Below are 26,702 nucleotides of genomic sequence, written 5' to 3'. Positions count from 1 at the left end.
TGACAATTTTCATCTGTTAAATCAGAACTCACTGCAAATAAAGCTCAGACCTTTCTGTTGTATCAGAAAAGAACTGAGAGACCTCTGATTAAGATCCTGTGGAGAATGACAACAAATTTAGCTTTTGTGTTATGATTTTTTCCACTACACAGGTAGAAATCCCTGCACATGGAACTCAGATTCTTCTATTGTATCAGAATAGAATTAGAGATCCTTGGCAAAAATCAGCTCTTCAGGCTCCAAGAGCAGCAAACAGTCTGATACCAAACCCACGGAATGTGAAGAGCAAAGGCAGAGCAGTTTTGAGGCCATGATAGCAATAAACCCATCAGCCCTGCACCCCCAGTGGGGGAGCTGCCCCAAAGAGCCCCAAGGATCTGAGCTGTGCAGGCAGAGGTTGGGCACCAGCCAGAGGTTGGGTTTGCAGCTGAGCAGCCACCCTGACCTGGAGCAATAACTGCAGCAGGAAGGGCTTTGGGCAGGGGAGGTTTCCCAGATGAAGGGACTTTGCTGCTCCGAACCAGGGGCAGGCACAACAGGATTCTGTCCTGGAGCTCTTATTTGAAGCTGCAGTGGTTAAAGAGGATGAGGACCTTGGGCTCCGGCAGTTTGGTGTGATTTCACCCCCAGAGCCGGCTCCTTCCTTTCCAGGAGCTGCTGCAAACTTGTTGTTTGCTTTGGCTTGTCCCTAAGTTTCTGTCTCCCGGAGCTGTAAAGTCGTGTTGGATGCACCTCCCCTCCCTGCTGCTGCCAGCGCCAGCAGAATCTCCTCCCTGCAGCCCGTGCTGAGCACAGGGATCGTATTCCCAGTGTCTCCATGCCATGGCTGAAGGGTTTGTGCTGGGAGTGCTGGCAGAGGGCACCTGCAGAAACCTGAACACCTTCCCTGGGTTTTCTGTCTCCCTCAGGACCCATGTATAATACATACATACATACATACATACATACATTATCTATCTATCTATCTATCTATCTATCTATCTATCTATCTATCTATCTATCTATCTATCTATCTATCTATCTATCTCTCTGTCTGTCTGTCACCTGTATACACTTGTCACACCCCTGAAAGTGTTCAAGGCCAGACTGGATGGGGCTTGGAGCAACATGGGATAGTGCCCATGGCAGGGGGTGGAACGGGATGAGCTTTAAGGTCCCTTCCAACTTAAACCAATCTGTGATTCCATATAGATTTATGGATAATCTGTAGAACAGTATATGTATACCTACATATTTGATATAATTGTGTGTGTACATATACACATATTTGATAAAATAGTGTACTGTAGTGTTAAGGTAAAACAAATTAAGAACAGGGTTCAGCTTGGGGCAGATGTTTCTGTGGAAGATTTAAAACTTCCCTTAATGTTCCATTTCTGGAGGCTGACAGGGAGCTGACCAACTCCCCAAAATCCTCAGCCAGCACATTCCAAGCTCAGCAGACGCAGGGGTACCGGCATCCCAACCTTGCTGTGGGAATTTGGGGAGCAGCATCCTTCTTCATGAGGGACAGAGGGGAGCAGGGGGGGCTGGCATGGGGGTGGAAGGAGATGAGCTTTAAGGTTCTTCCAGCCCAAAACATCCTGGGATTCTGGGCTGCTTCCACAGCAGTGTTTGTGGAGCTGCAGGCACAGCACAAAGGGATGTGGTCTGGGCTTCCAGAACCTTCCCAAGGGATGTGTTGGCTCTGTGGGCCCTGCCACAGTGACAGTGACTCCCTGGGGAGGTTGGCTCCCTGCTGCACCAGGAGCCCTTCCAGAGCACAGGGGAGCTTCATCTGAACAGGAACCTTGGACACTGCTACAAAACCAACACTGTGAGGACTTGGGGCCGTTCTGAGGTGGTCTGTGGTAGAATCATGGAATCAGTGAGGTTGGAAAATCCCTCTGAGGTCATGGAATCCAAGCATTAACCCAGCACCACTGTGCTGCTGGGTCTTAACAGCTGGGGAAACTGAGGCACAAAGCAGGGAGCAGAGTCTGGTCGTCTGACATTCCAGAGTCTCTTCAGACCCAGCCTCACCATTCCTGATCCCCCAGCTCTGCTTTGGGCACAGCAGCAGCCGATGTTTACAGCCCCCAGCCCTCCACTCACACATCACCTCCGAATTCACCGCCGAGAATTCCCAACACTTCTGGGAAGGGGCTAAAATACCCTGCTAGCACGGCCCGTGCCAAAACTGAGCCACTAAATGCATTGAACTTTGTGTAATAAAACACGGAACAGTCCCAAGAAATTCTTGCTTTGTTTTTGAAGGTTGCGGCGGTGGCCCTGCTGATCCGCAGGTGAGCGGTGCCATCCTGTGGCAGCGGCACAGAAAACACCGCAGGGATCGCTGCATCCCCGATGGTCCCCAGCATCCCGACCTGGCTCCGTGCTGGGCTGTCACAACGCCTTAACGTGCTGATTTTGCACAGCTGCTTGGGATGTGGTTGCCCAGGAGAGAGAGAGAGCTTAATGTTTTCTGTGCTTAAATTTGATCAGCAGCATAAAAAAAGGAGACAGCAAGTGAGTCTGTCTCATCTCCAGCCTCCCCTCGCTCATCCCTGAGCAGGCAGGGTTTATGTGCAGCAGTGAGTTTGCTCAAGTGCAAGTGTCCCCAGGCAGATGCTTCCACTACAGGAATGTGCCTGAGCTTGGCCTCAGGAATTATCTTTTTGTGTGTATTCGAGCAGCCACGGAGAGAGCTTCAGCCTTCCTCATTCTTGTTCCAGTGATGCTGTCACAGGGTTAAATGTGATTTAGGGCCTGTTCTGGTGATGTCAGAGGTTCCCTGAGCTGTAGCAGGAGAATTCACCAGAGTGTTTAGGAACTTGCACAGTTTCCCTCTCTGCTTCCCTTTCTCTGCTCACATTCCTGGCCTGGTGCTGTGTTTTCTCCCTGCTCTCCTGTGGGGAGTAGGAGCTGGACCAGCCCCACAGCCGTGGATCAAGGCAGGGGTGATTTTAGGGGGGATAAAATGAGGTGGAAATCCTGGCTGTTCCCAGTGGAATTCCCAAAGGTATGAGTACCTCAGTTTGTCCGGGGAGAGGGAAGAGGATGGGACACCTCTGCTGCCGCCGCCTGTGGCTTTGCTCACTGCAGACTCATTTGTGGGTGAGCAGCAGAGTTCCCAGGGAATTGTGCACAGGCAGGAGCTATCCAGGCATTCTCTAGCAGCCTGTGAGCTGCACTCTGCCACAATCCAGCACTGCAAGTCAGTAGAAGCATCTTAACAATGTGGCAGGGGTTTTTGTTATTATTATTGTTGTTGTTATTATTTATGGGTGTCTTTTCACCAGTTCCTCCCAGAGAATGTGTGCAGACAGACAGCAAACCAGCACATGTCAGTATACCGAACGGAGTTATTTTAATTCATGGCCCTTTCTCCAGCAGTCAGCAGGATGCCTTATTCATTTGCCAGCAGGAGGGTAAATCTATTTCAAAATGATTGAAATATTATGCACAGCTTGAACGAATGTTTAAAATAAATACAGTAGAAGAAACATGTTGTTTGTGAAATGAGAAGATAAATTAAGTTTAGTGCAGACACATTATTCCCAAGCCTGGCTGCTTGGCTTTCCCAGCGAAATCCTTTAGGCCTTAATCCAGTAGGAATGTTCTGATTTGCTCTCCTGAAGGGGCAGGACTTTCTCCTTAGACCTTTGCAGGGGATGGGCCAGGCTGTGGGCTCCACGGTGTGTCCCAGGCTGTGGGAAGGCCTAAAGGGGGGACGGGCGCCCCGCAAGGCTTGAGCAGAGCGGGAGAAGCAAGGCCCTGGCAGGGTAAAGAGCCCGGCCTTTGTCTTCCAGTATCGGCACTGTGGTTCCCTCCAGCCACTTCTGCTCAGTAAGATTAAATTTATTTTCATCCTCTTAACTGAACTTTCTTTTAATGGCAGCAGGGGTGACAGCCCCCAAAATAGCTTTCCTCTGGAGTGTGTCCCGAGTGGCCTGTCCCCGATAGCCTCCTTCCCGGCCGGGCCTTTATCTGCCGGGTGACAAGCAGCTCTCCCTGGACAGCCAGAGGAAATTCCACTCCTTGTTGTGCTGCTGCTGGGCTCTGCCTCGGCTCTATCTCCCGCTGCTGCGGGACTGCCAGGGCTTCCTGGGGTGACAACCAGCGGGAGGCTCACTCCAGGATTCCCAGTATGATCCCGCTCTAAGGGAGCCTGATAGCTCAGCCATGGCCCTGTCAGCTTTGGATCCATCTCCTCGAATTTCCTCTGGTCCTGGATCCCTTCCAGTAACACCAAAATAAGCAAAAGAACCCATCACCCCTCCCCTGGTGCAGCTTCCTTGCGTTGCAGGTTCTGAGGCAGTTGTGACTGTCAGGAGAGGGAACATCAGGCAACCACCCCTGCAGGGGGATCAGGTATCTTCTCTTTGAGCTGTGGTAGCACTTCATACTTCTAGAAATGGAACAACACATCCTCATGCTCATGCTGCAGAGACAGGGCAAAAGGTTCCATTGCTGGGTCGGGAAGAACGTTGAGGTTTAGGATTTTGAGGAGGCTTTCCGGGGCAGTACCTGGAAGTGCATTGTTTAGGGATCCTCTAAGCTTTGGAGGGTGTGCACCACCTCTCAGGCACTGCAGAGCATTTGATTTATTTTTCCCACTAGCACTAACATCCCAAACCAGTAATTAAAGTAGGAATCTTCCCTGACTCCCCCTTGCACAGCTGGGCTTGACCTTTCAAATGGATTTCCCTTAGACTTGCTATTTTTGTCCAGTGGGGACACTTTTTCTGCTTCTATTAAACATGAATCTCTTCTCCCAGGGTAAAAGATGTAGCTTGTAAGCCTTGAGCACTGATAGGTTCACTTTTTGGGGACATTACATGCAGGGAACTGTACAGAAAGCCTTGGAAGGAAAAGCAGCAGCAGCTCTGGAAAGATGGATTTCTGTACATGGCCACTGATTCCTTGATGTTTGTTTTGGAGGATCAAAACTGTCCTTCCAAGCTGATTATATGAGGGGAGCTAAGGTGCTGTGGTGATTTGGATGGTATTTTTTATATTGTTGGTTTGCAAGGTTTCAATCCAGCACAATTAAAATATCAGGCAGTATCTGTGAGTTACCTCAAAGGTCTCACTCCTCATTCTCTAGTCACAGGTCTGGCTCTGGTGCAGCCACTTCTGATGTGTGATGTGAGCAGAACTTTGTGTGCTGGCTGACCCTTCCATCTAGAGGTGGAGAAGGGTGCACGGAGGAAAGATTGACACAGCTGAGAATTGTCTTTTAAAGTGCTTTAGTGACATAATTGTTCATAACTTTGCTCTCTGTACAATGTCAGTGTTTATGTCCCATGTTACAGATGGCAAATTGGAGATACGGAGTAAAGTGATTTGTTCTGACCCAAGAAAGGAACTCCCAGTACACTGGGACCGGGACCTGAGCACTCCTGGTTCCCAGAGTTTGACTTCCATACTCACATTGTGTTCATTTGCAGCACAACTTTCTCTTGTCATCATCTGAATTGCTGAATTCTCCCCTTGTTTTAAAACCACTTAGTTCAGCAGCTTTTAACGCTATTACCATTTTACCACAGCATTGAAAATTGATGAGCTGAGTTACATCCCTGGGAAGAGTTCCCAAAAACTCTTTGGCCTGCCAATAGAACTCTCAGTAACAGAATGAATTGGGGGGAAAAAAAAACCTCAGAAACCTGACTGTGAGGAAGTAGAAATTCACTAAAAAGAATTGAATTTTCTTGTTGCATTTATGTAAAAATTCAGCCACAGAAAATGTTCATCACTACTCAGCTCCCACCAAGCAGGACTTTTTTCCTGTAGGGATGCACGTTTGGCTGTGGGGAGATGAACAGTTTGGAACCAAATCTGAAGCCAAATGTTGATAGGAGGCTCCTGGACTGTGTTTTTGTTCAAACTACACCTTTGTGCTTCAAAGGGGAAGATAATCTCTGTTCGCATTGGTGATTTTTTGGAAGGATACATCCAGAGCTGGGAATTTCCTCTCTTCTCCCAGTGGAGTGCTTTCTGCCAGGTGTGAAGGAATCAAGTGTTCTCCATCTCCCCAGCTTTCTGGAGAGTTGTCTTCAGATGTTTCCCTATTCCCCATCCAGACAGCTCCTGGAGCAGTGAGGAGCAGCTGAAGGCTGGGTCAGTTGGGAATAAGCTGCAAAATTTCTTTTGTCCCAGAGTGAGTCTCTGCTTCTCCTTGGTTTTTCAGTTTTCATTTCCATTAGGCTTTTTTTCCCTGAAAGGAATCAAAGGCTTTCAGAGAGGAGAAGTCACATTTTGGAGTTGGAGATGCAGCAGCTTGGCCCAAGCTCTGTCTTCTCTATTTCCTAATCTAGTCCCATCCCCTACTGCTCTGTCCTGCAACTGTACCAGCCCCAAAGAAAGAGGGAAGGAATTGTTTCAGAGCATTCAAAGGTGCTCAAGTTCCAGAGCCAGAGAGTCTGTTTTCATAGAGGACTTTGGCAACCAGAAATTTGTTTGAGGTCTTGGCTCCTAAGTCCCTTAGGTTTCTTTAGCTTTGCCTTCTGTCTCGCCTTTTCATATTGTCCTTCCAGCAGCTGTGTATATTTAACGTCCTAAAATTTCTTTCCATCTTTTCAGGCTTTTTAACACCTTTGCATGGCCCTGAAAACTTCGGTGAGTTGGACATTCCAACATAGCAGCTTCATTAAATGTCCTATAAATATAAAAATATAAATTCTAAGAAATATAGTGTAGTTAAATAGTGATCACTGGTATGCTGCTCCTCTTTGATTGGAGGCTTTTGAGAAAACAAATGTTGGGTTAGAGCAAACCCAAACCTGTGTTTCTGTTTTGTTTTACTGAGTTATTTATTAATCCTCTCAAGACTGAATTCTCTCTGAAAACTCAGTCCCATGAATACCTGGTACTACATTTTTGTGTCGCTGGTTTCATTGACTTCAGACAAGACAAAGCCAGGATTGTCATAACCTTTCTTCTCTTTGGCTTTGGCTTCCTTCTCATTGTAGAGACAGAAGGCACAGTGGGGAGTCTCCACGGCCACTGTCTTGCTGAAGTTCTGGAAGTCCACTCTGTATTTCCCTTCTTTGGTCTTGGACACGATGGGCGCGAAGCGGTACCCCCAGAGCACCTCCTCGGGGATGTAGGATGTCCTCACTTGGCAGGTGGCACTGGTGGCCTCCACGGTGCCATCCAAAAACACCACCAGCTCAAAGTCCTGCTGCAGGAGGGTTTCTGCTGCCATGTGGAAGAAGGGGCTGTTCTTGTCTATGATGTGGTAAATGGTGAGGGGTGAGATGAAGAAGAGATTCTCATTGCCAGCGTCCACTACGAATTCGATGTTGACCTGGTCGAGGATGATGGTCTCCCCCTCGGGGGTGATGGTGGTCTTCAACAGCTTCCCATAGATGTGGCTCCCGATCAGCAGGCTCTTGCGGAGGTTGGCCACGCGGATCAGGAGGCACAGCTTCCCCCCGCGCTTGCTGATGACAGCGTTCTTGCTGAATGTGATGGTCTTGGCCCGGTTCTTGGACCTGGAGATCTTGGCCAGGATGGCCCCACACATGAAGGAGTTGATGATGACACCCAGGATGGACTGGAAGATGAGCAGGAAGATGGCAGTGGCACACTGCTCTGTGACACACCTGAAGCCGTACCCAATGGTCACCTGGGTTTCCAGGGAGAAGAGGAAGGCTGAGGTGAGGCCGTTGATGTTCTCCACGCAGGGGGTGTGGTTGATGGAGGGGTTGAACTCGGGCAGGTCTTTGTGGATGTAGGCCACGACGTACCAGAGCAGCCCAAACAGGAACCAGCTGCCCAGGAAGGCTGAGATGAAGATGGTCATCTTGTACCTCCACCTGAGGTCCAGGATGGTTGTCCATATGTCAATCAGGAAGACAAACCTGGATTGTTCCACGTTGCCAAACTCGATGTTGCACCTCCCATCCTTGGAGACGAGCCTGGCCCGGCGCCGGCTGCGCTCCCGGAGGTGGCTGGTGAAGCGTTCCCGGAGGTAGCTGAACATCCCCACTGCTGACAGGGCTCTGCAGGGGAAGAAACAAGGGCCAGTGTGGTTTAATCTCTACCTGTGGGCCAGGGGAAAAGTCTGACACAAGCTCAAGACACTTGATTAGGACAAATTTATACCATTTGCATATTTTCCCATATTTGGAGGGGAAGAGTTCCAGTAAGCTGGTGAGGAAACTCAGAGCTCCTTGCTTCAGGAGCATTCCAGTAAAAAACAATCATTTAGGCTTGCTCAATAAACTCTGAGTCAGTCAAGTGTTAATATTATCCTGTGCTCAGCTGTGTAAGTGAAGCCTGGAGCAGCAATAACTCCATTGTGGGCGTGTGTGTGGAAAACTGCTGGGTTTAGAGACCTTTCAGCCTTTTAGGAGATGAATCCTGGTCTGTTGGTACAGTTTTGTGTGTATCTCAACCTTAGGAGACCCTGGATGAAATGTGGATAGGAAATTTAGGGACAAAGGGGAGCAGATGCAGAAAGCATAATTAAGCCAGGTACACAGTTATTTTCAGCGTGGTTAGAGATGTGGTTTGGAGGTGTGAAATTCAGACGCTGGAATCACACAAGCATCTCAAATAGGATTATTAAGTGAGAACAAAAGAAAAGCTCAAACTCCAGCAGGACAATTTGGATGTTTGCTCACCACAAAGGTGATGCTAAGACTAAGAGTGGATTTCTGAACCTGATCCTTTAAAGGAAAGTGTAGCTCTCTGTTCCTCTTATTTAGTCCTTTATGACTGACCATGTTAACAAGAGGCCCAGGGAATAAGAGTCATTGATGGAGAAAATGCTACAGATGTATTCAGAATGGAATTTGGATCAACCTACATCCGAAAAATTCCCAGTCTTAGAGTTACTCAGACACACAGGTGTGGGGAAAGGCTGATGCACTGCAGAGGATACTCTGGGATATTCATGGACCATCCTAGGGCCTGATTTTGACCCAAAACTTAGGAGTGTTCTTAGAAATTATTGATTCCTTAGTTTATCACCCTTGAAGCATAAAATGTGTTTGGTTGCTGAGAGGATGTTGGATTAGTGCACAATGAGCCCTCCCTGGACCCATGTGTGCCTTTTTATTTAGCTTTTGTTGAACAAAATCCTTCTCAAGTGGCTGAATGAGCTGTGTGCTGTGATCATGTGTCCTGGGGCAAAATGCTGCAGCTTCCAAACAAAGTAAGAACTTGAGGGGAAAATATTCCCAGTGCTGACTCACACAGGGGGGTATTCTGAGCCCGCAGGGGCTCTGAGGAGGAGGATCCCCAGCCACACAGAGTGAGAGCTTGGGGTTTCTGCAGATGCCGTGGGGATGCTTTCTTTGGGAAAACCTGTGAGTGCACTGAAATCAGGAGATGTTGAGGGTTTTGTGTTTCTATTGTTACTTTACCTTCACAATAGGAAAGGGCAGTAAAACAAGCTTAGAAATTACTTTTTTAGAGCAAGCTAAAGATGCTGCACCCTTATCTCAAACCCTGCCTCCTATCACCAGCCCACCCAGTCTTCCTTCTGGTCAGCAGCAAAATGCTTGGGCTCAAATTGGTGGCAAGTAGACTGCCCAAATTTTGCTTGATTTTACGTGCTTAAGTATTTGTGGCAAGAGCTGTTTACCTCTCCTAAACTCCAATTTCATATATCCAAAATGAGGATAATCCCAAGTGAGCCGCTAGACACTGCTGGGAGTTTATTGTGAAATTTGTCTCATTTAACTGTAGCCATTTAAACCCTGGAGAAGTGTGTGTGGCACTTGTACAGCTGACACAGGAGATGACCAAGTGCCCCCTCTGAGGGTCCCCTTGCCGCCACAACAGCTTTATGAAGTCAAGAACTGCTGCTTGGCAATGTCCCTTTACCCTGTAATATAAACTTAGAGAAGCTGCCTGATGTCTCAGCTGGCTAAACCAGAAATCCTCCCATTGGACCCAGTTCCAGGCACCAGAAAACACCTTCATGTGTATCAATCAGTAGCAAAGAGAAAATATTAAATGATCAAGGACAGAGTCTAAGGACAAATTAATTCCATTTTGTAAAGCCAGAAGTAATTCTATTATTTAATGTCCTTGTTAGTATCAGCAGCCCTAAGAATGAATTTATTTCTATGTCTCTTACAGCTGCCTTCTCTCTGCACTTGGACTGAATCACCTTCCTCCCCTGCTCAATAAAAGAAAGAAATGAAGGTCACTTTGTTCTGTACCTTTTCACCCTTCTGCTGCTGAATTTCTTGGTTGCAAATGGAGCTGACAGAGGTTAAACTTTAAGCCAGTATTCGAGGAAAGAGGAATGAGGTCACACTTTCCTGAACAATTCTCAAGTTTTATTTTCCTGATATTCCTTTTATTTCACTTCTAATATGTCCATAATACGTAGTTTGAGCAGAAATAAAATATTCCCGTGTAACACATTATTCCAATAATTTTTCCATGGTTTAGACTTACTGTTCAAAAGCACCCAGCTTCAGCTGGCTCTGTATTCATTTTGTCCCTTTCTGCAGGAATGTGAGCACTGGCTTTACCAGAACGGCAGGGTCAAATTTTGGGATGCCTCACCTTGTACATTGTGAGCTGCACATGCACTCCTTAGGCACAGAGGGGCTCCTAACCTCAGGGATTGGTGTGAAGGGGAGAAATCTGCAGGAATTCTGGTTTCTAATCTGCCCATGTCCTCACAGAAGGGGTCACGATAAATTACTGTCACAGTTCTGATCCAGCCTCCACTAGAAACCTCCTGGAATTTGAGTGAGGATCTGGACATGTAACTGAACAGGTAACAGCCACACAAGAGCTGAGAACAAGATGCTCAGCCTGGATCCTTGAAAACAGGTCCCCAGCTCCACCATTCTTCTCCTGCCTCTTTAAATCATCTATGGCCCCTTCTGAGGCTCCTTTACAAGCCCTGTCTAAGCTACCCCTGAGCAGAGCAAAGAGGCAGAAGAATTACACCTCTCTTCAGGAAGGATGACAAAGTAATTCTTCTTTTAACAAATCCCTTGCCCCCACACACAGCTGAAATGTGTTGATTTGCTTCAGAAGGAGGAAAATTCCCTCTTGGATAAGCATGCTGCGAGTATATCACCGACTGTCTGGAGGAGATTATATAAAGCAAGTTATATAATACAGCAATTAAAGGCCTTTTAATTCAAATCAGCAAAGGTGCCTGACTACATCCTAGCTAATGTTTACCAGGATATGTTTTCTGTTGGGCCCAAATAAACAGGGCACTGCTGTCTGTCTGGAGTGTGGAATTCTGTGTTGTGGGACTTGGGGAAGGTGCTGCTGTCCCCAGGCACAAAAGTGTTTATAGAGGGTGCACTGCTCCAGTTCCTGCACAGGAGGACATTCACCAATAAAAACTCCATGAATAAACATCACCTGTCAAGGTTAGCTGTGAAAACAAGGAGGTCCCACTTCCCTGGCCCAGTCTCATACTTTCCAGTGATCACCAGAGGAAGCAGAAACTTTCATGTTTCCATTGTCTGCTTTCTAAGCACTCCAGCAATGCCTCCATCCCCAATATTTGAGAGCTGTTAACCTGTATTTCTGCCTGTTCTCTGCAGCCCTGCAAGTGGATGACATCAATCCTTGCAGTTCCTGCGCAGCTGGAGTTCCTCTGCTCCCTCAGGAATGTTATTGGGTGCTTCTCTTTGCATTTACTTCCTTTCAACTGGTCTGTTTCGAAAAATTTTGGATGTGGAGGGTAATGACATTCAGTTGTTCCTTGGGTAAGTTTTAGTCCAGGGAACTGGCTTTAATCCCAGCCACGTGCAGCCCTTGAGGAGATCAGATGGGGAAGGAAGGGAAAGGTGTTGAGTGTTTGACATTCAACCTGACAAGAACAAGGTTCCATCTCCTGCTCTTTCCCTGATGTTCTGGTGTCTGTGGCTCCACACTCATTCCCTCCCTGGCAGCAGTGGGTGTGGGAGCCAAGATGGCACAACGGGATCATTAGGGGGAGACAGAGCAGCTCCCTGAGCCCACAGCCTGCCGTAGAAATACATCTTTGTTAGGGATTCAGAGGAAGTTCTAAGCAGCTTAAGTAGAAGAAAGGGGATACAGAGTAAAAGGATTATATTTTTTTTCAGTCCTGTTCAGCTCTTTGCAAAACTCAGATCTTCTTTCAGTCCTTTCTATGTTTTTCTTTTTGTTGAACTTTCTCTGAACAAAGTATGTGAGATATCCAATCCCTAATACTTTATCAAATCCATTTTTATTAGAATTGCAAACTCTAACACTTACTCTTATGGTGTATTATCTGCTGGCTGCTTCACCACCAAGCCCTTTGGGGAGGAGAGCTCATTTACCCCTTGCCAGCTGCCCTGAGCAGAGCAGGAATGAGCCTGGATAGGATGGAGAGCAGGAATAAACGTGCTGGGATGGATGGAGAGTAGGAATGAGCCTGCTGGGATGGGATGCCTCAGGAATGGGCCTGTAGGAAGGGGATAGCAGCTTCCCCATTCTGTCTTGTTGCTTGTATCAAAATCAGAATCAAGGACTGTCACAGAGAGCTGAATCAATTAGGAGTGGAAGAAAATCTAAGGTCCCTAGAGCAGCCAGCTGGCCTTGGGGTCTGTCTGTACAGAACCTGATTTGAACCATCCTCTGAGCATCCTCCTGAGGGACACATCTGCCAAGGGACCAGACCTGCTGGCACTGGCAGGGATCCTTCTTGGCCCTGGCAATGCCACCATGGAATATTTATCCCTGGCAGCAGCTTGGAGTGCTGAGCACTGTGGCTGTGCCTCCAGAGTGACGCCTGAAATGCCGGTTCCATGTGGGAAATGTGATCCTTCCATCCGGCTCAGTGCTAAGCTGGAGTCTTGTCACAGCTCCAGTCCAAGTGACTGCATTTGCCTAAAGCCCAAGTGGAATTTCAAGTGGATACCCCAAAGGATCTTATGCCCTGCCTTACCCTCTCTCCTGCTAAACAGAATTACTGTGAGGTGCTCGAGAGAGGCAGAGGGACACCTGCCTGGGGGCTGGGCACCCACAATACCCACTGAGAAAATGCCATATCCTTGGAAGAGGTGTCTCCCACCCCAGATTTCTGTGGTAGCACACAGCTCTGTGTGAGCAGCCAGTGAAAAAATCCCTGAAGTGCCAAACTGTCCCCTTAGATGGGAGGAGGGGAGAGGTTTCATCCTGCTGTCTCAGACCTGCATGGAGCAGGACTGGCCCAGCCCAGCCCAGCAGGGACATAACCAGGACATGCACCGTCCCCTCCTTTCCCCTCCTCATGTCCTGGCTTTTAGGAACAGACCCATAGCAGCTCTGACATTTGTGGGATGTAGGGATTCTACAGGAACAGTTGGTTGTTCAAGGGACTCAGTCACCTCAGAAGTGCTGCCCTGCCCTGCCAGGGGGGTCTGCCCTTCTGCCTCACATGAGATCTTCTCACTGTGCTTTGTACCTGTTTTGTAGGGTTTGGCACCTGATGTGCTGCTGCTGAGCAGCCCCAGTGTGACTTGGAGATACCTTTCAATTATATTTCTGTGATAACAAACAGTCACTAATTCCACTCAGGAATGTTGTGCCCTGTACACATGGTTTGAAAGGAGGGGCAGAAAAGCTGAGGGGAAGAAATAATTCCCCCATGAGAACGCAGGCCAATGAATAAATGAAAGAACAGGCACTGCAGCACTGGCGACTCAAGCAAATCTTGTTTTCTGAAAGCTTAGGGGTGTTTGGGATCCTCAAAGGTTAAAATATTTACCTCAGACATATAAATAAAAGATTTACAGCAATAAAGATATTACTGTCATAGTTAGCAATTAATAATACTGTAAGTGGTGCTGCACAGAAATTAACCCAGGGCTGCATTTGCTGGGGGAGAGTTAAAAGCTTCAGCTGACTGAGAGCTAGGGACACATCCCATCTGCAAACACTGGGAAGGGTCTGGTAGAGGAACAGAAGCAGCATTTCCTCCTGTCCTGGTCCCTCCAGGAATGTGGCACTTGGAAACACCTCTGGCTGCACAAAGCCATCTGCCAGCATTCAGCAACAATCACTCCACAGGCACCAGAGAAAACATCATTATTGGATATTTTTACAGTGCCAGGTTAATTCCATGGCTGGACTGAACCCTCTGCACCTTCTGCTGGGACAGAGAATTCCCAGGCACCAGCTCAGGGTGCAGCCATGCTGGGATGTTGCCTCTGGACACAGAGAACTGAGAGCTGAGCTGTCTTTCTTACAGGATTTCTCAACAGAACTAATTTCTATTTTCAGACAAATAGGTTTCCACTGAAAATATTCAGGTTTTAGTAGGAAATTGCTGTCTAGGAGAAATGATTTCTCAAGAAAATTATATCTTTTGGGATTTTTAATTTGGTAAAAAAATTCCCCGTAAATAATTCTCATTGTAGGAGAGTTGTGTGTGACATGTTGTGGTTGCATGAGAAAAAAACAATAGGGATTCAACTCACCCTCAGTGTTATACTAGATTTGTGTTCTACTTTAAGAGAATTGATTTTGACAGGCTGAGAAGCCTTGAACATAAAGCCTTTTGCTTTTAGTTGAAATTTTTAATGGAGAAAGGCAGGTTTTGTGTGGCTACTTCTGCTCTGTGTTGCCAGACAAAGGCACTGCCCTGTGAATGTGTGAGAAGGGCAGATGGAAATGGGTTCTCACCTGGACCTGTGGGATTGATCTGAATGCAGTGAACCCTCAGCAGCAATGGCTGGAAGGCAAATACTGCATAAACACCCCCAAAAAGTCACAGGGAAAATGGGCAGGGTCATGTGAGCCAATTCTGCACATTCCCCATTTTGGTGTTTGCTGAGGCATTTAAAGGGTTGAATCATTAACTCCCATTTTGTTTCTCCAGGCTGGCAATGTCAAGTGTCAGTCACCAGTTGCTGCAGGAGCTCAAAGGCAGCTGGTTCTGGGCTTGGGGACACAGCAGGGGACAGACTTTGGCGAGGCAAAGCCACCCGTGAGCGCTGACACAGCTAACCCTGCTCTGCTGTCAGGATACCTCAGCACCCTGCACTGCCGTGTCAGATAAAAGCTCTGCTCCTTTCTTTCCAAAGTGCCAGTGAATTTTAGCTGATATTGCTGAGGTCCTGCCCCAGACAGGCCCCAGCTCTGGAGGAGGGGGCAGAGAACTCTGGTGAGCTCAGGGGGTTGGGAAAGGGTTCTCCTTACTCAGGGCACCGGGGGAGCATTGCAGCTCTTCTGTCCGGGCTCTGAACAAGGACGAAAACAAGACAGCAAATGCTGTGTGACAGACAGAAAACCTCCCCAGAGTAGTTCAGAGTAGTTCAGAGAGCAGCCAATTCCAGCTCTGGAGCCGAGACATGGTAAAGGGGTGCTCAGAACACAGCCAAGAGCCCGGCTGGCCCTGCCACAGCCTGACTGCATCCTTAGGGGCAGGATTGGATGTGCTCTTGGGATACTCCCTGTGAGTGAGCCTGAGGAAGACAAGGGAAAGGCAAATAAACCCCTCCCTGTGTGGGACTGCAGCAGGAAGAGCTGCTCTGTGTTTTTAGGATCCAGACTCCAAAAAACTGCTGATACCCCTGGTGTGAATTCCACCCTGGGGATCACAGCTCTGCTGCCATCTCTACCCTGCTTATGGCACCAGGGAAAACCCCAGTCAGCCAGGGAACATTTTCATGGAATGTGAAGAGCAGTGTCCTCACCTTAGGCTGTAATTCCAGCCTTAGTGCTTATCAAGGTGACTTTGGTTTCTAAACTGGCCAAACTCCCCCTGTGCTGTGCTAGTCTGGTGCCAATAACCCAAGCAGATCAGAGAGGCTGTCACACTGCTCTGGATAAGCCAGACTCAAACCCTGCTTTGCCAGGTTTCCATTGGGAATGCCAGGCCCTGAGCACTTCTCAGACAGCAGGATTGGAGAGGAAAGGCTTGGAGATGTACAGTAGGATGTGCTAGGTGGTAGCTGCACTCCCCAGCCTCCCTGAGATGGTTCATGTGAGGATTCACTGGCCTGGAAACAGCAGTTGTTGAGCTGGGGCCCTTACTCTGTGGGCTCAGATGTTTCCATCTCTCTCTAACTGCTGGTCCCTGTCTGCAAGGGAAATAAGAATCATTTCTCTCTATACAACTGTGAGGCTATTTTAAGGCTGAGGCTGGGGTTTCACCAGGTGCTGTTTTACTGCCCAGCACCCTCTGCTGTGCCCTGTTAGAGTACTACAGTTGGTTCAGTAGTAACCACAGTGATCCCTGGGCACAGCTGTCAGAGATTCTGAGATCTTTCAGGAGCGGAGATGTGCTATAAATAGAATTTATTGCTATTTGTTTCCCACAGAAGGCAGTTCTTTCACATTTTATCCCTTTCTTCAGGTAAACATAGAACGAAGTGAGGAAGGCTTTTTCTCAAGATCAAAGTGTTTGTGGAGCTCTTCCCTTGTATCATTTATATCACTGAACTGTGTGTGAAGCATTTTCCAGCTCTGCCTGTCTCACTTGCCAGGGATGAAAGGCTGCACTGCAGCCTGAGTTCTGTGCTGCTCGTTACTTAGCACCTCCCATCCCCTTCATTAAATAACAGTAGTCTCATAGTAAATCCCACAAATACACAGTTTACAGAGGGCTTTTCTACTTTTAGTTCTTCTGTTACTGTTGTGTCTGTTCTGCCCTGCTGTTACTTGCATTTGGCTTTGTTTTGCAATCAAGTTGTCCTCGTTTCCTGAATTTCTGTACATAGGATCAGTTTCTCTTAGGAATATTAACAGACCCTGTGCTTCATGATCATATGCTAGGTTCCTCTTAGCCCAGCCTCTCATTCAGGAGTTTCCCAGCAGATGTGTCGAAAGGGACATCATTCCAGACTTCCTCTCCTTTAAAAGACATTTTGGACTTCAGCTTTCAAGCTCACTTTTTACCTCAGATGCATAAAGACGCTCCCTGATATCTGCAGTCAGAGTCAGGTGGGCCACAGTGGCACCACAGGGAATGGGAGCATCTGGGGGAGGAGAATGCAACCTCTTAATCCTCCCTGTACATCCAGAAAGCAAAGACACCTCTGGTGACCCCACAGAATTGCTCAAAAGAGAAAGATTTATTGCATTCCTGAATAGATGCACTTTTCCTTTGGATAATACAGGTTTTCTCCCTTATGAATTCCTTTAAGTGTCTACCCATGTGATGAGCTGAGCTGACACTGAAGCACATCAGGCACTACCTGTTGATTTTCCCTGCTCCCCTCTTGTCCCCTGGCCCTGCTCTCCTGAGCTGCAGCAGCTCCCTGGCAGGCTGGCAGCTGCTGGCTGATGCTCCACCTTGAGCCAGTCCAGGCTGCACAATCACAGATCAGACACCGGTGCCTGGGGAGATTTCTGTCCATCACAAGTGCTCCAGACTGGGACTGGTGGGTTTTGTCCTGCCCTTGGCTCCTGAGGCCTGATTCCCATGATTTTCAGCAACATCTAGTCCCATTCCAATCTCATCTCCGCAATTTCCATCCCTCAGCTCTCCCTGACTGCCACCCCAAGGTGTGGATAACAGTCCGAATTCCAGAGATGCACAGCACAGCCTGCAGCCCCTGCCATGGCCTTTAGACTCAGCCCAAGACTTAGGCCCGACTTCAGAACTTCCCAGCTGAACTCAGAGCTGGTAAAGGCATTTTGTGCTCTTTTGTACAGGGTCTGATGAAGCAGATTTTGTCCATCTGGATTAGAGTCGGCTTGTGCCCAGCGGATTGGTTAAAATGTCCCTGGGATTTATTACAATTTAATGCCATAGAAGCTAAACAAATTTCAGGAACAATTTTGAGGATCAGATCTCAGCAGGCAGCTATTTGCCTAATGTCCTACTTTTTTATATGTCTCCTGCAGAAAGAAAATAGCTTTTAGTTACACGGGAACCTGATTATTCCCTGAAATACTGGCACTGAAAATTGCCCCTTTTCAGGCCATTTCCTGCTGTCAGGGGCATGATCAGTGCCCTTGGAAGGTGCTGAGGAACACAGGCTGCAGATCTAAAGGCAGGAACACTCTGCTTTACCTGGGATAGGCAATATTTCACCAGCAAGGTTTTTCTATCCCAATCCTCCAGTTACTTTTGTGCTCCTAATTATTTCTATGAGTGTAATTGACTTGCAAGACATTCTTGGCTTGCAGAGTGCACAGAGTGAATTATTGACCCGTCACATGGGTCATTGATGTGAGGAGACGTCAGAGCAAACCGGGTGCAAAGCAGCTACTTTGCATTCCTAATAGCAAATGTAAGCCATTAATAACTGTGCTGCCTGCTGCACTCAGAGCCTGCACAGTTTGGGTTTGAGAAGCATATGGCTGAGTTCATCCTCAGTGTAATTTGAAATTCATTGGGCACGGACTTCATCTCCTTCTGCCACTTGAAAATCTCTCCTGTGCTGAGATGTGCTATGCTAATTCCAGAGTTTATGGCTGACTTGAGATGTTACATTTGAAAAATCAAATCCAATTAAATCAACTTATTACCAAGGTCAGAGACCAGCATTCAGTACATTCATTGCTTGCTATTTCACAGCAAGGAGTAAACTTAAGGAGCAGATTCGGTCTCAACCCAAAACCAAACTAATCTGTCCTAATCAAATGGCTTTTGGCTGCAGGACCTAGGAAGTGCAGTCAAGTGATAAAGCATTCCCCAGAGTCCAAATAGCTCAGCTGAATTCCCAAATTTCCACTTTTTTTTTGTGCACTATGGGACAAATTTTCTCTTCTTTGTGCCAGTTTCCCCATCTGCTCATAAGATAGAAGAGGAATGAGGGGGTTGGGTGGATAAATTCAATGACTGCAAAGTTTTGAGACCTCTTGAGTGTGGAGCTGTGGACTGGTAACAGCATCAGCTTGCTGCAGTGAGAGTTGGAATGGAGCACAGATTTTAGGAGAGTGACAGTAAGAGATGGCCCATTGCTATATTGGCAGGCACCTGTTTATTATCTGTGAAGGGAAAAATGTCCTGTGTGTATAATATCTCAATATTTTCAGCAAGGAGTGAAACAGAGGGAATATACAATGGCTTTTGGAGGGAGACAAATATAAAGCTGATTTGCAAATCCTTTTGCAAATTAAAGTCTTAAGTTTAGATTTGTGATGAGCTCCCACACTGTGCAAGGCTTTGTATTTAAATTACACCATCACCAAGTGCCCAGTGACTCTTCCTGCCTCTTACTGTTCAGCACCTAATGCAGTTCCTGCAGGAGGTCCTTATGTTCCAGACAGAGCCAGACAGAAAAGTGAGAGTGATGTTGACCTCTTGGACTTCCTTTATGTATATCCCACTGTTTCATTTCCAGGGAAAAACAGCTTAACCTGTCCAGGAATTTCATATCCTTCCCACTCATTTAGGAGCTTAAATCTTGGTGGAACTTTCTATGGTGGTGATTCATTCCACCAACCTGAGGGAACTTATTCAAGTGACTCCCATGCCTCAGAATTCCTCTCAGTTCTCAGAAACTGGCATTTCAAAGTGAATTGCTTCAAACTTCCCTGCTCATCAGCTACACAAGCAGTTCTAGCTACCAAGATTCCTATTTTAAGTTTCTGCTTCTGTTAAGTGCCTAAGTTGAACCTTGGACTAAATTACTTCCAAAACTGAAGTTCTGACCTCAGCCATTAATAAGCTTTTAAAAATCTTGTATCAGTTGTGCCACTTCATGTAGGATTCAATTATGCAGCAAACCTTGGGATGTTATTTGAGCTTTTCAGAGTTCTACTAAAGTGGTGTAAAACCCATGAAGGATTTACTCTCACCTCACTTTACCCCTTCAAATGTTTGAAGAGCCCAGGCAGCTCATTTAAGAGAGGCTCCAGAGCTGCAGTTTTTATTTGTGGGCTGAAGGAGCTGTTCTTCAGGGCATCTCCTCTCACCCAGGGTGACAAGATTAGACACAGCCCCCAAATTTAAACAAAAAGGGAAGTGAGATGAGCTCCTCTCGATATTAACAAACATCCATGCACAGGGTGGCCATTCAGGTCACAGCAGCTCTGCCCTGTGATGCACATGACACTTGTGTAACTGCCTGGTTTTCCCTTTGGGATTGGCATTCCAAGGGCTTTGAGCAGTACCTGGCTGCTTGTTACCCATTCTGGGTTCCTCTGTGCACAGTTCTGCCCCCAGCACAGAAAGTGGTTGGGAGAGTTTATTAAAGCCTGAGCCAAGTTAAATTCCCTTGCCTTTCTCATGGAATGCTGCAGAGGAAGCAGGTTCCCACATCCCAGCCCTGCTTTCCTCCTCACCAAAACCCAAGCTTTCAAACCAGCACAGTGGTGAAAGCGAGAAGAGAACAGACCCTTACCTGAGTGAGGCTCAGCAGGGAGGGTGTGCCCTCATCAGCCCCGTGCTGCTTCCAGCTCCTGCTCTGGGACAGGACTCCTGAAGGTCTCTGGGGGCACCCAGAGCACTGGAACTGAGCTCTAAAGCTCCTTTTCTCTGTGGGCAGGCTGAGCTGCAGTCCAGGCAGGGTGTGTGGTGCTGGTGCAGCTTTGGGATTGTGTGCCCAGGGAACACACAGTGGGAACTCCTGGGGCAGCCTGGCTGGGAAGGGGAAGTTCCATTCCCATGTCAAATTACCCTCGTTCCTGCTGTAATCCAGAGATTTAGGGATGTGCCTTGGTCACAGGGGGCTGAGGTGAGCTGCTGAACCCAGAACAGCCCTCTGGAGCTCTGAACTCCTCTTGGGAAGTGCCTTTCCCACCACCACCCCTGCGAGAACCCCACAGCTCCCCAGGATGTGCTGCTCACCAGTGCTGGGGTGGGCCCACAGGACTTCTGCCAGAGAGGTGAATTCCCAGAGCTGCACTCTTACATTTCTCCTGTCAAGGACAAACAACAAATCTGGATGGAGCTGGAACCCAGCAAGAATCCCATGGCAAGGAAATGAGGCATGAGGCCTCTTTCCCCCACCTGTCTCCTCACCTCCCACCACCATCTCCTTCACATCCCAACACAAATCCATCATTAAGGCTTGGTGCCCTTTTCCCTCATCCTTCCCCACACCACACATCACTTCCACTGAGCTTGGCTGTGTTTCTAAGTCTCTATACTCTCTCCCTTGAATGTCCGCTTGCCAACCTCAGTTTTGTCTGGAATTAAGGACCTCCTCCAGGAGCTGTAGTAGATGCCAAGCAATAAAAGGCCCAAAGAGCCACTGGACAATTGATTTAGCTACTCAAGGAGCCCACCCCTAGAGTTCCATGCCCTCTGCATCCAGCTCCTCACTAATGTGCTCTGTGCTGCCTGGTCCAGCTCCCCCAGACGCTGCCAGGCAGAGCCTGGTGGGATCCAGCAGCCTCAGCTGTGATCAGGGATCCAGAGCCAAAGGCCCTGTCCCTGTCTCAGGATCACTGCCCTGTGCATGGAGTGCACCTGTAACTGTGAGAAGCTCTTACACTGCACCTCTGTGGGCTTTTGGGACAGTTTAACTCAAGAGTGGCAGCTCTCAGATAAGCACTTATGGAAAAAGGCTGTGGTATAGGAAATAAAGACCAAGCACAAATGGCCACTCTTTCCTTCGTGATCATTCACACCATTACCTGGTTATTTTTGTAATTCTATAAGGGAGATTTTCCCCCTCTTGTGCACTGGAGTTGCATGATGCAGAAAATTGGTTTGTTTAAGCAAGAGCTCTTATGGTGTCTTTCATCAAATGATCTCCGAGAACATTACTAATAATTCATTAAAGCAGCACTGTCAGCTGGAACACTTTTAATTACCATTTTCTGACAAGTCAACCCTTAAGTGGTATGCCCTGATTTTTAAATTTATTACTAACACATATGCAGATTTTTCTCTTTCTCTGCTGATGTTTATAGGGTTTGAGAAAAGCAATCGACTGTGAGATTAAGGAAGTGAACCATGCACTACATGTTGTCATGCCCAAAATGGAAGAGAATTTAAGGGTGGTTACTTTTTTTAACTTTAGAAGTTTTGAGAACCTTGTTCCTGGAGCTCTGAGCATCTCCTGCAGCTGAGCTGGGGGAACTTCTGCTCTGAGCTGTTTTTTCTGGGGAACTGAAACACCTCCCAGTTCAGGTAGAGCTGTGGAAACCCTGAGCTGATGCTCATTAACTGTCCACTTACACACACTTAATTAGCCCATCAGTTACACTGAAATTACTTAAGTCCCTCTGAAGCCCAGGTGGCTGCTGCTAACACAGGGTTAAACAGCAGTGCTGGCAGTTCCCACACAGATCTAACGTGCTTGGAGCTTGTACCAGCTTATCCCACCCCAGTTTTTCACAGAGCTGAGGTTTAAGGCTCTTCTAGCCCTGTGGCACTGTCAGAAATTCACTCAGCATTCCCAGAGGGGAGCAATGGCTGAATTGCCATCACCTGCACTCGGTGTCTGAGGTGACTCCAGTAGATGCAGAGATTTTCTTGGCAGTGTTCTCCTCAGTAGGTGCTTAGTGGGAGCAGAAATGGAGGCAGAGAACTGGCAAAGGGCTGTCCAAGGAGAGGTGAGCCAGCGACAAGGCAGACTAGAATCCACACATGCTATTCCACAAAAAAAGGATTTTTTCATTCCCATGCTGTAGTCCTGACATAGCAAATTTGTACAAGGAGACAAAAGGGACAATCTCTAGGGAAACATGGTGGAGAAACAGTAGAACAGAGCCCCTTACCTTGTGTCTTACCCAGTGCAGGTGCCTGCAGAAGGGAGATGGGAGAGGAGCTGCCCGTGTCCCCAGACCAGGGAACTTCCACAGAACTTGGGTCCAGCAGCTCCTGCATCAAAGGGAGAGAGCCCAAGGCCCTCCTTGGCTTTTATGTGTGGCTGTGGCAGCGCAGACTTGCTGCCAGCTCATCTGTATGCAATGGCTCATTAATGCTGGGCCTCGTCTGTACGGGGCATGTGGAAGGCAGGGGAATGGGCTGCAGGATGGATGGAAAGTCAGCTTAGAGCTGGCCAGAGTTAAAAAGTAATGCAGCGTTACCTGGAGGAGCTGACGTTACTGCTGCTGCCACCAGCCCTGAGACTCGTGTCCCACCCCACCAGCACAGGCACAGCACCAGTGCCTTGGCCACCTGTGAGCTTCAGGCCTTTCCTTTGCATGGGGAGATGGTTTGGGCAAGAACCAGGTGCCTCTTGAAGCCCCCCATATGCTGCAGAACCCTTTGCAGCCTGATTTAATGGGGCTGTGCTCTGTGAGCTGTGTCCTTGCCCAAACTCCTGGTCTAACTTCCCCCCCAGATCTGAGCTGAGCCCCTGAGTCCATCTGAGCCCTTTGCAGAGGGGGGGCTGCAGGAGTGACCCCACTGAGGCTGCAGGAGTGACCCCAATGAGGCCTCAGGAGTGTCCCCAATGAGGCTGCAGGAGTGTCCCCACTGAGGCTGCAGGAGTGTCCCCACTGAGGCTGCAGGAGTGTCCCCACTGAGGCTGCAGGAGTGACCCCACTGAGGCTGCAGGAGTGACCCCACTGAGGCCTCAGGAGTGTCCCCACTGAGGCCTCAGGAGTGTCCCCACTGAGGCCTCAGGAGTGTCCCCACTGAGGCTGCAGGAGTGTCCCCACTGAGGCTGCAGGAGTGACCCCACTGAGGCTGCTGTCTCTCTGCACTGCTGGAACCTTGGAGCTTAAAGACATGTCTGTCTCAGTCCTCTGCATCCTGAGGGACCAAGTGACCAAGGCCTGGGATCATCCCACTCACCTGCAGACACACAGAAAAGAGCCAAGCCAGTGTTGGTTCCCCTTGTGTTCATCTCCTCCCTCTCAGACAGGTGTCCAAGGCTGCACTGCTTTGTAGAGATGCCTGTCCCTCTCCATCAGCAGAGGATGGCTGGGGCAGGTTGTACCCCTGAGTTTAGAGGCCCTGATGAAAATAAATGAGTTCTTCCCTCAACAACCCCCGGCCTGGAAACTGCTGTTCCCTTGGGGATAGAGCAACAAGTACCCAGCACCTCTGGCCACCATCAGGGACACTGGAGATGGGATCCTCCAAGGCTTGAGGAAGTTGGGAACAGGATTTGTATGTTCAAAGAAGTTCTTTAACACTTGGGCAGAGCCAGGTCTGCTCAGAGTTGAACCAGAGAAGCTTTGTGGCTCAGGGAAGCAGTGTTTGCCCTGCAGGGCTCTGAGGACAAAAGCACTGGAACAAGGAATTAACTCTGTTATTAGACACCCCTCTGTTTTAATAGCTCCATTATTAATAACAAATGTGATCCCACTCAGGCAGCCCTTTTCATCTGCGCATCATGTCAATCCATCTGTTACACCTCCTGACATCCCTGGCAGGCAGGTGTGTTACACCAACACCTTTGGGCTTTTACAGCACCAGGAACTGAGGATGGAATTGCTCCTGATCCTTTACCAGGAGCTGATTGATGAAGTACACCCTGAAAGAACCTGGTTATTTTTATACCCTACCTACTCCACTCAGGATTCCCATCTTTTTCACCTATTGGCAGTTCATGATGGCACAAATTAATTTTCTTGCATCACTTAACACACTGCAGATTGTTTAACATAATTTTCCAAAGCATCTGGCTGGTTCTCCTGCACTGAAACTCAATGGGATTTTCCCCTCTAGCTTCAAAGAGCATAGCTGAGCCCTTAAAGGGATTTACTTCTGTTAAATATTATCCTCAAAACTGAGAAATTAAAAGCAAATGGGCTTTCTTCCTTTTTCCTCTAAGATATGTCAAAAGAATATTATAAAGAAGAATAGCCTTCCCCAGCTTTCAGAGACTCCCCAAGTGAATTTCAATTGCAGGTTTTTAGGAAAGAGTGTAATTAACAACTTTATTCAGTCTGAAGCCAGAAAATACATTCTATATTTAGCATGAAAAAAAGCAGAGCAGGAGGAGGGGAATAAATGACCTAGATTTTCACAAGTGACAAATGACTCCAAGGTGCTCGGAGCCCCCTTGGATGGCAGGGATTCCCACAAAGTGCAGAAGGATTTCTCCTCCTTGTCTCTCATGGTGGACATTCCAAACCACCCAAGGCACTCTCAGAAATCCAGGGGGTTGTGTTTCTGAAACTGTTTATTGTATTCACTTCAGCTAATATTCCCAAAATTGCATCCATAACCAAGCAATTAAATCCCATTTTCAGCAGAGACCTTGGCATGCTGGCAGGTCTCCTAATTTCCAACGTTGCCCACTTTTCTGAGCTTCCTTCATTGTTTTCCTGGAAATGTGTGAGGAGAGCATCTCCCACCAGGAAGAAATGGGGAAAACAAGGTGTAACTGAGCTCCCATTTCCAGAATGTCCCTTGCTATATTTGCATTTTCTTCTCTTTCAGCATTCTGTTTGCCACAAGAAAGGCAACATTTTCTATAAAAAGCAAGAGCCTGCTTGCCCACCAGCAGATTTTCTGTCTAAATGCTGATAATCTCTGTTCTGTCAAAGGAAGCATCCAATGCTTTTATCTCTTGGAATGGTTATTTATGGAGAGGTCTCTCGAAGATGCAATCAAAGATACAGATGTTAAAAATAGGAGGCGAGTGAGTCCTGCAGGCGGTTGTTTATTCATTAACCTCGGTGCAGGAATCCTGGCAGCCTCCCAGTCCTTATTTACTGTGTGCTGAGCACGGGAGGGATTTGAGTTCCAGCACAGTCCCGGGAGAGATGATTCCATCCTTCCGGGGATGAGCCACGCGCTGAGCGAGTTCCAGCCCGTGGTGGAGCAGTGAGAGCAGCAGTGATGGGGAGCTGAGCACTCACTCTGCTGTCTGAGTGCCTCTGAGTCACTCCCAAACTTCCTTCTCCGGGAATAAGCGCCATCACAGCCCAGGGAAATGTGAGAGCGAGGTTTCGGCTCCTCTTGGCTTCCCCGCCAGCCTTCCCTAAATAAACTGAGCACGCAGGCAGACAGGCAGGCCTGCAGAGAGTGTAAATCTCTGAGTGCCTGCAATGGAAGAACAGTCTTACAGATGGAGTAAATTATACCCCTCATCCCTTCCAGCACCTTCAAGCCTTGCTGGTAATGAAAGTAAAGGGTTTGTAATCACTTCAGCCTGGCATGTTCTGAGGCAGCAGATTGGTGAAGCCTTGTCCTCCTCTGCTGAGTCTAATGACAAAATTCAAATGCACAGGCTGTCTAAATGCTGGTTTGTAGTGTTGGCAGTGTATGTGGGAACCCAGAAAGGCAGAGACCGGTGGAATTTGACTCCAGGAGGTCAGAAACAGCAGCGTGGCCCTTGTGTTCTCTGCTCTCTTCTTTACAGAGTACTGAGGATGAGAGAGGGAAAATCTCTCCTTGGACTTAACTGCATGAGAGATGCCCTGGTGAGTTATCATGGAATATCCTGAGCTAGGAGGGACCCACAAGGATCATCCAGTCCAGCTCCTGGCCCTGAAATGACCCAACAATACCACTCTGTTCCAGAGAATGGGTTTTGTCCAAACCTGTCTCTCCACTGCCCCTCGTGAGGATGCTGAAGACCACCCTGAGGTCTCCCCTCAGCCTCCTCCTCTCCAAGCTGAACAAACCAAGCTGTTTTGTGTCATTCTGACACTCACGCACTTCATTTTTCTATGATTTTCAGAGAACTGATGATTATCTGTTAGCACCACTATCTTTAAGTTGTTATGCTGGAGCAGCTCAGCTGCCATAAAACATTCCTAAAACCGTGGGATCTGGAATGCCCCGGGTCCCTGGCAAGACCTCAGGGGCAGCACCTCTGCTGGCAGTGCCACTTGGGGAAAGTGGGATTTATGCAACTCTGCTGATGGAGGGAATTATCCCGACTTCTGCAGGGGGAGCAAAGCTCCTTACCTGTATTTACTTGTAACTCAGCTGCTCGGCAGAGCAGGGAGTGCCAGGGAGAGCCTTGCTGCCCCTGGAAATGTGG

At 48.0% G+C, this 26,702-nt stretch overlaps 1 protein-coding gene across 5 annotated transcripts; it reads right to left on the bottom strand.

The window, feature by feature from the left end:
* Positions 1-760: 760 nt before the first annotated feature.
* KCNJ1 (potassium inwardly rectifying channel subfamily J member 1) lies at positions 761-22,633 on the bottom strand. Of its 5 annotated transcripts, none has more exons than XM_088066901.1 (4): positions 22,531-22,632; positions 22,241-22,402; positions 20,651-20,721; positions 761-7,988 (listed from the first exon to the last, which is right to left on the bottom strand). In XM_088066901.1, the coding sequence occupies exon 4, from the start codon at positions 7,967-7,969 to the stop codon at positions 6,854-6,856; it is 1,116 nt and encodes a 371-aa protein (XP_087923027.1). In that variant the 5' UTR covers positions 7,970-7,988; positions 20,651-20,721; positions 22,241-22,402; positions 22,531-22,632; the 3' UTR covers positions 761-6,853. The 5 variants fall into 5 exon arrangements, with proteins under 5 accessions (XP_087923027.1, XP_087923029.1, XP_087923028.1 ...); XM_088066903.1 differs by having other exon boundaries at positions 22,241-22,445; positions 22,531-22,628; XM_088066902.1 differs by lacking the exon at positions 22,241-22,402 and having other exon boundaries at positions 22,531-22,633.
* Between the last annotated feature and the right edge of the window lie 4,069 nt (positions 22,634-26,702).

This window comes from Pseudopodoces humilis, chromosome 25 (genome assembly GCF_049639895.1).
Source record: "Pseudopodoces humilis isolate 2021_Gansu_Grassland_sample_001 chromosome 25, ASM4963989v1, whole genome shotgun sequence".
In the NCBI taxonomy this organism is placed as follows: domain Eukaryota; kingdom Metazoa; phylum Chordata; class Aves; order Passeriformes; family Paridae; genus Pseudopodoces; species Pseudopodoces humilis.
Note: the sequence above shows the minus strand (reverse complement) of the source record. Positions and strands in the feature narration are given on the sequence as shown.